Raw genomic sequence first — 11,390 nt, 5'->3', positions numbered from 1 at the left:
GTACATTTAGGATGGGTACACTCGTGGGTGTGCGTACTTGCCTCGCAGGCCTAAATTTTAAAGGGGGAGGGTGGTGAGGCGGTGAGGCTACCCTAGGGCTTCCCGCACAGAAGCGCTGCCGCCGCCGCCAGGGCCAGGCAGGTGGGCAGGGAGGTGGGCGGAGGGCTCGGAGGCGGGCGGAGGAGGGCAGCGGGCGCACGGACTCGGCTGGAGCCTCGCGCCCGCACCCCCGCTCCAGGTGCAGCACAGCCTCCGCCTCCGCGTCCCGCGTTGCTGGGCAACCGGTCTCCCTGGCGACGGGAGACGCCGCCGAGCCCAGGGCTGGTGCGCGCCGGGAGCCCAGAGACCAAGAGCCCACATGACGCAGAAACCTCTCAGCACCGCTGCGGCCGAGCGCATGAACCTCGTGGCCCAAGACGAGATCTGGTAACGCCCGGGATCCCGTACCCGGTGGGCGGGGCCGTTCCCACCTCGAGCGTGCACACCTGGCGGCCTCAGTTTCCCCTCCAGCTCCTGGAGGCGGTCGACCTCCGGGCGCCAGGACCGTGCGCTGGAGGTGGTCTGGGCGACGTCAGGAACATGAGGGCCACCAGAAAGCCTTTCTCCTCTTAGGCCCACCACGAAAGATAAAAGATATTACATCTGGTTTTGCAATCATCTGCAAATCCTTGCTTGTTGAGCCGACCAACGTGTTATTTTTAAGATTTACCAAATTACAAAAAAATAAAAAATAAAACAAATATCTTAATACTTAATTTGAATGAGGTATGCATAGGCTCTTTACATTCTTGATTTTCCTGCTTTTTTAAATAGTAAGAGATTTCAATTTAAAAAACCGATCCATTTTCTTAAAGGTTTATGTTCAGCAGACATTTGTAATGGGTGTTTTTATTCGGCATTCTATTGAATCGCTAAATATACCATCTCTGAAGTTTCCACCAATATGGGAGGTTACTAATTTAGATGCAAGTAAGTGAAGTTGAGTAACAATAAAGCATAATTGCTTACCTCTTAAGCTTCAGTTATCCTGCTGGCCATCTCTCAGATTTTTATCCTTTCCTTGTAAAACCTGCGTTAATCACTTCATATTTTTCTTTAAACTGGCTTTCTTTTTCGCTCAAATTTATTTTTATAGGAAACTTTGCCTCTCTCTTGTCAATGGGAAGCCAGAATCCTTTGGCATAAAATACACAGCTATTCATTGGTTTTTATCTTTGTCTCAGACACCTGTAAGACTGCTGTGGCAGGTATGTTCCGTCCGTTTAAAATGCCCCTCCGTCCCTTCTCCACCAGACAAACTCATACTCATCCTTCAGGACCCAAATCAGATGCCCCCTCCTGTGTGAAGAGAGCCGGTTCAACCCTTAGACGGTTCTGTCCAACATCCAAAGTGGCTACTGAGCCAGTGGCTGGCCCAAATTGGAACGAACTGTAAATGTAATATAAACAACAGATTTCGAAGATTTCATACCCCCCAAAGAAACTACTATTAAAATTAACTGCAGCTGTTTATTTTCACTTTTTCGTTAGCGTGGCTTCTAGAAAATTGTTATTATGTACGTGGCTCATACCTGAGGCTCACATTATATCTCCATTAGACTAGACTCTGCTTTAGATGCTCAGTGCCCAGGGCAGAAAGCTTGTTCGGGACCTCCAGAACGGTCGAGACACTGGGCGCTGGAGGGGTGGGGGGTGGGGGTGGGGTGGGGGTGCAGATACTGATTCCAAAAGAGGAAAAGAAGCTTGAAAATCAAAATGAGTAAATGTTTAATTAGATGTGCGCAAAATGTGACACACCAGCCCTCAACTAGTAGGTCACTGTATATAAATCATATTTACTGTGGAGCACAAGCAAGACCAGGATTAAGGCGGGGCCAGTGGGGGACCTGGGGGTCAGTATTTAAGGAGGGCTCATTCTCAAGGTCAGGCCATGCTGGCTCTGCACTTGCCAGAACCTGGAAGTGAGCACCCCTTAAATTCTGCACTCCAGACGCCTCACTCACCCCACCTCACTCACTTCACCAAAATAAGGACTCTAATACCTAGATGGCCCCTCGGGCAGAGCCAGCCCCAAGTCTTGTCCCCAGCGTGCCATCCAACCCGTACCTCTGGTTCTTTAGACGCCTGTCACCCCTCGTGGTCCCCAGAGACCGGGACTCCTGCTCCCTCTGGCACCCAGCTCCCTTTCTGGCACAGAGGCATAGTTCAGTCAATAACACGCATGGAAAAAAGTAAAATTTTCCCCAGTGGACCTTTTAGAGTTTGCTACTTTAACCTTTTTCCAATGCCGCCCAGCACTTAGGACCTTGTTTTTTTTTGTTTGTTTGTTTTTGTTTTTTTTTTTTTTTCAGGAAATACCGCTTGAAAGCTGAAACCGAAGCGCGGCAAAACTGGGCCCAAAACTGGGGATTTTTAGCAACCCCTCTCGAGGAGGTAAATAGAGATTTTATGAGCCCAGAGGTTACAGAATTGATTATTTCAAAGAATGAATGGTTAGGAAGTGCATAATTTGTAAGAATAAAGTTAAACAGAGTGTTGTGTACGGAAACCGATAACTCCGAAACCTATAGGTTCCTTCCTTTCGCGAATTTATTGAGCACTTACTACGAGCCAGCCATGTTCTGGGTGCTTCATCCGACCCAGCTCGTTTAATCCACACAGCAACTCTTGCACAGAAGGGAGTGCTGTTTTATGCCCATTTTATGAATTAAGAAATTGAGCTCCAAGACTTGCAAAGTCGTACAGTTAATACAGGGAAGCACCAAGGGGAGAAACTGGTCTGCCTGGTTGCAGGGCCACTTGGCCTCAGACTACCCATCTGTAAAATGGGTTGCTAGTCCTCAAGCGGCCTTATTGGGTGAGTGTGTAGTTCAGATGGGACGAGAATAGAAGCCAGGTGAATGTATAGGGATTACCGGGGAAATATTCTAGGTATTTCCTAAACCAGCCAGGTAACAGAAACAGGCAGAAGGGCCAGGCGTAATTACCAGGGAGTGGTAGACGTGACTGCAGAAACCCCTGGGCCCATGCAGAGCTCATCAGCTCAGCTGAGTGCTACCTGGTAGACAGGAGAAGTGCAGATCCCCCGTGGCTCAAGAGAGTCCAGAAACCCACACGTTTAAATGAAATCTGGCCAGGGGCGCCTGGGCGGCTCGGTCGGTTGACCGTCCGACTTCAGCTCAGGTCACGATCTCCCAGTTCACGGGTTCGAGCCCCGCGTCGGGCTCCGTGCTGACAGCTCAGAGCCTGGAGCCTGCTTCGGATTCTGTGTCTCCCTCTCTCTCTCTGCCCCTCCCCACTCACTTTCTCTCTGGCTCGCTCGCTCTCTCAAAAAGAAAAAAAATATTTCTTTAAAAAAAATTTTTTTAAGTAAAGAAATGAAATCTGACTCTTGAGTAGTGGCTCGGGTCTGTAAATCACCTTACAGATGTAAAATGCTTGCATGGGCTTCAGTGGGACGGTGGCCACCAGACTACAACCTTTCTTTCTTTATGTTTATTTGTTTATTTTGAGAGAGAGAGCGAGTGGGGGAGGGGAAGAGAGAGAGGGAGGGAGAGAATCCCAAGCAGGCTCTGCACTGTCGGCCCAGAGTCTGACGCCAGGCTTGATCTCACAGACTGCAAGATCATGACCTGAGCCAAAACCATGCGTCGGACACTCAACCGACTGAGCCACCCAGGCGCCCCATGACCACAGTCTTTCAAACTACCCCCAGGACACAATAACCCGGAGACCACATTTCTTGGGAGGGACTGCAGAACGGCACAAGAATCGCATAATTCCAAAACTTTGTGATTCAAGGCAGCGTAACCCCATTTGTAATTCACCCCACCCGCTAGCTTTCAAATTATGCCACTCTTAATGAGTTTTTTTTAATACTTACAGAATTCTACAACTTGAGATTTTATGCATAAAATGAGTCCTTATTAATACAAAATGCATAAAGAGTCTGTATTAATATTCCTCACATGTAATTAAATTGGGATTTCGGAGTTCAAAATCGCTTTAAAAATTAAAAGGGGGGATGGGGACTCTCCTCTAATATTTTAAAGATTGGTCCTGGAAGCTTGCTGGCAAGTTTTTGAGTCCATAACCTGTGAGGTTTTCCCAAATTACGACGCGGGAGTATAAATTAGCAGCTACAAAAGCTGGTACAAGGCACAGCAGTCAAGTGCCGAGTCCCGAGGCTGAGCTGACGGTCCCCAGTCTGCCCCTTTCTCTCAAGCTCCCCAACGTTTCTGAGCCCTGCTGCGGTCACTTGCAAACGGCGGCCTTCCCGGGGGGACGGACACGAGACGGCTCCCACCAACCTCAGTCTGAGGCTTCCTGTCTCTGGGGATTGTGTTTCAGTTGCTCAAGGGTGACGAAGAACCCCTCACCCCAAAGCCCAAAATCGAGCTTCCCGAGAGATTCCGCATCCGGCCCGTGACCCCAGTGGAGAAATACATCAAGGTTCGCCAAGTTGTTTTGAATACTTTCCTAAGTAAGAAATGAGCCCTGCAGGGAACTGTGTTCCCCCCACTCCGCGGTAGGTAAGAAGGCGGTGGCGCCCAGCAGGTGGGAGGCCAGTTTCCAGGCCCTGTCGGAGCCCCCGTGCAGGGAACACATCAGGCTACTTGTCCCCACACGACACTCGCGAGGACCTCTGCGTCCAGCGCTGCAGAAGCAGAGGGTGGCCGAGAAAAGGATGGGGTTGGTCCCGTCATTCAGCAAACCCTTCTAGGGGCTGGGCCCGAAACCGGGGCGGGGGAAGGACCGGGCCCAGACCACCGGGATCCAAATCTTGCTCGGCTGCTCACGCTCTGCGTGGTCTTGTGAGTGTCCGATTGCCCTGTGTCTCCTTCCCCCCCTGTACAATGGGGGTTAACGAAAGCACCTATTTCGGGGAATAGTGTCGGGGTTCCGTGGGAGAACGCCTGTGAAGGATTTGGAACATTACCCAGCGGGTTTTAGAGAGTTCCAATGACGGTTAGCTATTGGTGGGCGCCAGGGGCTTGCTTGGGTAAACAGTGGTAAACAGGAAGAAAAGACAAGGGGGTGGGGAGGGGGGGGCCACATGCAACAAGAAAATCAACACAATTGTTAGATGCTGTGCTGAATGCCATGGAGGAAAGAGACAGGTGAGGTTTTAGAGGATAACAGAGGACAAGGTGATGCCCTTTGAGCTGAGGACTGAAGGATGACAAAGAGCCAGCCCTGGAAAAGCTTTCCAGGCAAAGGGAACAGCGTGTACAAAAGCCCTGAGGCAGAACAGGGCCTTATTTCAAATGGAAGGGGAGAAACTAATGTAAACATTTGCCCTCGTTTTCCAAATATTTCAAGTCTGTCCAGGGAATTGACGAACAAAACAGTGGCTTTTCATTTCAGACAGAGCCTCATTTTCCTTCGGTCTTTAATTATATTCTATCACTTTTCATTCTTGTAGCCTCTACAGTTTGGGTGGGGGGGAGTGCGGGTGCATGCACACACGTTTCATAAAGCGTCCTGAGGAAAACGGGAGTATTTGTAACCGCCGGGATACCATCCGACAATATTGTTATATATTTTATAAAGGGGGATGTGAACTTACTTAATATGTCTTTTTTTAAAATGTTCATTTATTTTTGAGAGAGAGACAGAGCAGGGGAGGAGCAGAGAAAGAGAGAGAGGGGGAGACAAAGAATCCCAAGCAGGGGCTCTGTGCTGTCAGCGCAGAGCCCGGTGTGGGGCTCGAACTCACAAACCGGGAGATCGTGACCTGAGCTGAGATCAAGAGTCAGACACTCGGGGCGCCTGGGTGGCGCAGTCGGTTAAGCGTCCGACTTCAGCCAGGTCACGGTCTCGCGGTCCGTGAGTTCGAGCCCCGCGTCGGGCTCTGGGCTGATGGCTCAGAGCCTGGAGCCTGTTTCCAATTCTGTGTCTCCCTCTCTCTCTGCCCCTCCCCCGTTCATGCTCTGTCTCTCTCTGTCCCCAAAATAAATAAACGTTGAAAAAAAAAATTAAAAAAAAAAAAAAAAAAGAGTCAGACACTTAACCAACTGAGCCACCCAGGTGCCCTGATATTTCTGAACCTTACTTTTTTTTTTTTCTTTTTGCTCTTTTATCAAATAAAAATTATTTTCCCAGGGGCGCCTGGGTGGCCCAGTCGGTTGAGCATCCGACTTCAGCTCAGGTCATGCTCTCACGGGTCCTAAGTCCGAGCCCCGCATCGGGCTCGCTGCTGTGAACCTGTCAGCCTGTCAGCACAGAGCCCATCTCAGATCTCTGTCTCCCTGTCCCCCGCTTGTTCTCTCTCAAAAAATAAATAAAAACATTTATTAAAAAAAAATTACTTTCCTGGAGGTCATGGGTCAGTGTGTTAGGCATGACCAGATAAAGAATCACCCCTGGCTTCATGGTTTTGTGGCAAGAAGCGAGTCTCGGGGTCCAGCTGACCGGAGCATGCGTACCTTGGGTGCATCTCACTTAGGGAGACCTTCCTGTCCTTTCCCCATCGGGCCTCACGTGCCGATCCTGGTGCCTCGGTGGACACGCCCCGTGTCACTGTGGCCCAAGGTGGCTAAACCCCCTACGTCTCCATTCCAGATCCTTCCGTCCCCGCCAGTCCCGAAGACGACCCAGGGCTTCATCGGCTGGAGGGCCGGGGTGCCAGGCCCGAACAAGGGTCTGGCGCACGCTTTTGAGATCAGGAGCTGCAAAGGGGCGTATGCCAAAGAGCTAAGCTGGCCGGAGCAAGGCATCCACTGAGTCCAGAGGCCAGCCGCTGGGCACCTGCCGGCCGGGCGCCAGGCCGCTGATGTCGAAGCCAGCGCAGGGAGGAGCTCCCCAGCCCCCCCTCTGCAGATACAGCTCCCCTCCGCGTTTGCTCAGGGGATGTTGCAAAGAACACAAAACAGCCCCTTGACATTTTCAATTCATCAACCCCTCCCCTCCAGAACGCTCTCCTGACACACTCATTCCTGGCTAATATAATGAATAAGGCAAAATAGAGTCTCTGAATTCTGTTTTGATACCTTGGGAATTTCTAAGTATGGCTTTTAAAAAACAACGTGATTGAATTTTAAGAATCAAATTTTGTCTGGGCCCTTTATTGTCACTTTTGATCCTACCTGTCACCGTCCGTTCAATGTGGCGTATGGATATGTATTTGTATATATACATACGTACAACAGAATATCACTCGGTGATCAAAAAGAATGAAATCTTGCCATTTGCAACAACGTGCACGGAACTAGAGGGTATTATGCTAAGTGAAATAAATCAGTCAGAAAAAGACAAATATATGGTTTCACTCATCTGGAATTTAAGAAACAAAACATGAACATAGGGGAAGGGAAAGGAAAATAAGATAAAAACAGAAGGGAAGGCAAACCGTAAGAGAGTCTCAAATACAGAGAACAAAGTGAGGGTTTTGGGAGGGGAGGTAGGTGGGGGATGGGCTAGATGGGGGAGGGGCATTAGGGAGGGCACTTGTTGGGATGAGCACTGGGTGTTACATGTAAGTGATGAATCACTAAATTCTATCCCTGAAACCATTATGCTGTTAACACGGATTTAAATAAAATTTTGATAAAATAAAATAATAAAATAAAACCTCCCCCACTTACCTGCCCCAGCCACCCTGTCACAGCACCTACAGCAGCCGAGCTGGCCAAACCAGGCCGTTCTCCTTCCGCCGTGGACATGTGATATTAACCCTTTGGTTAACATATTGCTTCTGGTCCCTGACGGGCCCTGAGGCTTTGTTCCAGGGCCTACAAATGAGGGATAGAGGTAGGTGTAGAAAGTGGGGGCATCCAGGTGGTCAGAGAGTGCCAGAAGGAAAAGCCAGCATGCTCACAGGCCCCTCCATCCGGGCCCCAAGGAGAATTTGTAAGAGGCTTGTGGAAGCTGGTGGGTGTTTCTGAGGAGCAGACCTGGAGGGGGCAGGACGGGAGGGGCCATGCTCAGTCATCTGTCCTCCACGGAGACACGGTCCTTCCCCCTTCAGCTCGCACGCGTCACTGGTCACAGTCCTCCCTGTGTTTGCTTGACTGGGGCCGGGGTGCGGGGACTTCTATATGGCTCGATCCACTTACAAAGCCCATCCACCCACTCCTTTCCTGCTCACCTTCCCGTCCAGGCATTGGGCGTGCTTTACCAATCCAAGAATCCCTCATCTAGAATCTTCCCCCAAGCCTCAACACCGGCCTCTCCAGCAGCCTCCTAAACGGACTCTGACTTTGAGGGCACCAGATACCAGGGGGACAGAAATCCTACTGAATCTGGGCTATGCCCTGCAAGGGGGGGGCTCGGAGCCTCTAAATCCTAGAAGCCTCCGGAAGAAGAGCTTCTCGTGTTGTTCGGAGACGTCGTTCTCTGGAAGGTCTGTGGAACGTGACCTGATTGACCAGCCTTCCTACTCCAGGGAGCTGACTGCAGACATCTTTAAAGCCAGCTGCTCGGATACTGAGAACAGAGCCGCATGGCCAAGCTCACCCACAGCCACCGGTTGGTACTCCCCCCACCCCACAGCCCTCCTCCAGCCCAGACTGGGCGACTCAGGTGCTCATGGCTTCCCCTGGAAGAGCCAGAACAGAAGCAGCCTCCGGGAAGCCTTTCCAGCCTCCCTGAGCAGGGGCACCCCCACTAATCACCTGCCACCCCGGCCGCAGCCGCCAGGAAAGCCCACAGGCATCTTGGCTCACGTCCCCCCTGCCGCCCACAGATCACACAAAGAAAGGAGAAATGTCACAGCTCCTTAGGTTCTGAGGAAAAGAGAAGCCAGGTATTACGTGGGTTGAACTGTGTCCCCTCCTAGAAGGTATGTTGGAGTCTCCAGGGGCTGTGAACGTGACCTGAAATATTGCCGATGTGATGAGCTAAAGTGAGAGGAGGTCATATTGGGAGAGGGCGGGCCTTTCGTTCAGTATGACGGGTGTCCTTATAAGAAAAGGAGAGAGACACCCGCAGGGAGGAGACGGACCGCCGTGTGAGGAACAGACGTGCAGGGGAGGAGGCCGCGTGGTGACGGGGGCAGAAGGCGGGGTGACGTGTCTACAAACCAACGAAGGCTGAGCATTGCCGACAAGCTAACAGAAGCCAGGAAGAGATAAGGAAGGATTCTACCCTGTAGGTGGGCAGAAGGAACATGGCCCGGCTGTCACCTTGCCTGGGGACTTCCAGGCTCCAGACCCATGAGAGAATCAGCTTCTGTTTCTCTCTCTCTCTCTCTCTCTCTCTCTCTCTCTCTCTCTCTTTTATTTTTTAAATAATTTTTTTAAGTGTTCATTGATTTTTGAGAGAGAGAGACAGAGACACAGAGCACAAGTAGGGGAGGGGCAGAGAGAGAGGGAGACACAGAATCTAAAGCAGGTTCCAGGCTCCGAGCTGTCAGCACAGAGCCCAACGTGGGGCTCGAACTCACAAGCCATGATGGTGACCTGAGCCAAAGTCAGACGTTTAACAGACAAAGCCACCCAGGAGCCCTTCTCTCTCCTTTTTTTTAAGTTTATTCTTTTATTTTGAGAAAGAGAGAGAGAGCAGGGGAGGGACAGAGAAGGAGAGAGAGAATCTCAAGCAGGATCTTCACTGTCAGCACGGAGCCCGACAAGGGACTTGAACTCACAAACCGTGACACCGTGACCAGAGCCGAAACCAAGATTCGGATGCTTAACCAAATGAGCCACCCAGGCGCCCCAAACTTCTGTTTCTCTAAGCCCCTGGGGTTGGTCCTTCCCTCAGGCCAGGACTGAGCACACCGGGTCTCCTCTCTCCTCCCCTGCCCAGAAAACACCCTCCTGAGAGCACGTGTCTCTCACTGGTCTTGACCCAGCTGCGTCTCCAGGAGAACCGGTCACGTGGCCCATTCAACTCCCAAGATGTCTCCAACCATCCAGATGTTTCGCCTGATGTAGACTAAACAACACGATGCTTGGCCAAGGCCGTCCCTTTCCAAACCTAATGTTTTGGCATCTTGGTCGTCACTGCAGGCGAGGCGTCTGCCCTTGAAGAAACCCATGTCACTTCTTGCGATCAGAGGCCACCACCACGGTTGAGCGGTGCAGCCAGGAAGGACGGCTGTGCGGGGCCAATCATCCGAACCCAGCAGGATCGTAATTCTGTCTGACCGTCAGGTGTGAGGCAGCGAACACCTGTGGTCTGGGACGAGCCGCCAAGGGCAGGTGTTGCTTTTTGTTCAGTAGGCTTCACATCTAGCACGGAGCCCAACATGGAGCTTGAATTCACGACCCTGAGATCAAGACCTGGGCTGGGATCAAGAGTCAGATGCTCAACCGACTGAGCTACCCAGGCGCCCCACTTTTTGTTCTAATTCCTGATCATAAAATGAATCTGAGAGCCATCTTGCACCGTGTGCACACTTGTAATGCTTTGGCCGCAAAAAAAGATGGGGTCCCTTGACCTGTCTTGACTCCTACCGGCATCCTGACCAAGCCTGGACAGGGATTCAACAAGCCCAGTTCAACTCCTCTGAAACTTGATGGTGTGACTTTGATTCCGTTTTTTTTTTTTTTTTTTTTTTTTTTTAGTTTTTTTTAATGTTTATTTATTTTTGAGAGAGAGAGAGAGAGAGCACGAGCGGGGAAGGGGCAGAGAGAGGGGGAGACACAGAATCCAAAGCAGACTTCAGGCTCTGAACTGTCAGCACAGAGCCCGACGCGGGGCTCGAACCCATGAACGGGGAGATCATGACCTGAGCCGAAGTCAGACGCTCAACCGATTGAGCCTCCCAGGTGCCCCACTTTTATTCTGGTTTTAACGGACTGGTCTGTGTTGCCTGGCAACCTCACTTTAGGGACACAGGTCAGCAGATACTGTTGACAGAAACGACCACGGTGGAGCTGAGAAAGCACTCCACTGAGCCTCTAGGAAGACCACAAGTCAGGGCTGTAAAGGTTTGTGAGGCTGTGCTGCCCCTCGTGGTCACTGGGTACCAGTGGAGGAAATGGGCCCACACCCTTGTTAGATCTTCCCAAGTCTAGTTGCTCCCAAGCAAGAAACATTTCAAAGACCCAGATCAACCTAGTGCCCTATTGGTGGGAATGCAAACTGGTGCGGCCACTTTGGGAAAGAGTTTGGGGGTTCCTGAAAAAATTAAAAATTGAACCACCATACGATCCAGCAATCCCACTCCTGGGTGCATATCCAAAGGAAACAAAATCTCTGTCCCAAAGAGATGTCTGCACCCCTACGTTGATTGTAGCATTCGTTACAATGTCAAACATATGGAAACATCCTAAGTGTCCCATCAGCTGATAACTGGATAAAGAAAATGTGGGGTGTACTTATATACACCATTTGCAACAACGTGGATGGGCCTTGAGGGCATCATGCTAAGTGAAATAAGTCAGAGAGAGAAAGACAAATACTGTATGATCTCGCCTATATGTGGGATCCAGAGGAACCAAACT

The 11,390-nt window shown here is 50.8% G+C and overlaps 1 protein-coding gene across 1 annotated transcript; it reads left to right on the top strand.

The window, feature by feature from the left end:
- The first annotated feature begins 295 nt into the window (after positions 1 to 295).
- On the top strand, positions 296 to 7,045 carry CA3H20orf85 (chromosome A3 C20orf85 homolog). The gene is made up of 4 exons (XM_045443754.1): positions 296 to 426; positions 2,352 to 2,433; positions 4,351 to 4,452; positions 6,565 to 7,045. Exons 1-4 carry the CDS (start codon positions 359 to 361, stop codon positions 6,724 to 6,726), a joined length of 414 nt encoding a protein of 137 aa, XP_045299710.1. The 5' UTR covers positions 296 to 358; the 3' UTR covers positions 6,727 to 7,045.
- Positions 7,046 to 11,390: the final 4,345 nt, after the last annotated feature.

This window comes from Leopardus geoffroyi, chromosome A3 (genome assembly GCF_018350155.1).
Source record: "Leopardus geoffroyi isolate Oge1 chromosome A3, O.geoffroyi_Oge1_pat1.0, whole genome shotgun sequence".
NCBI classification, from domain to species: domain Eukaryota; kingdom Metazoa; phylum Chordata; class Mammalia; order Carnivora; family Felidae; genus Leopardus; species Leopardus geoffroyi.
The sequence above is the reverse complement of the archived record's forward strand: the minus strand, read 5'-3'. Positions and strand labels throughout refer to the sequence as shown.

Bases quoted from the DNA above. Each gene is read 5' to 3' on its own strand.
- CA3H20orf85 (XM_045443754.1), top strand. From the start codon at position 359: ATGACGCAGAAACCTCTCAGCACCGCTGCGGCCGAGCGCATGAACCTC. The intron at 427-2,351 runs GTAACGCCCGGG...TTTTTTTTTCAG, and splicing joins GTGGCCCAAGACGAGATCTG to GAAATACCGCTTGAAAGCTG. The intron at 4,453-6,564 runs GTTCGCCAAGTT...TCTCCATTCCAG, and splicing joins CAGTGGAGAAATACATCAAG to ATCCTTCCGTCCCCGCCAGT.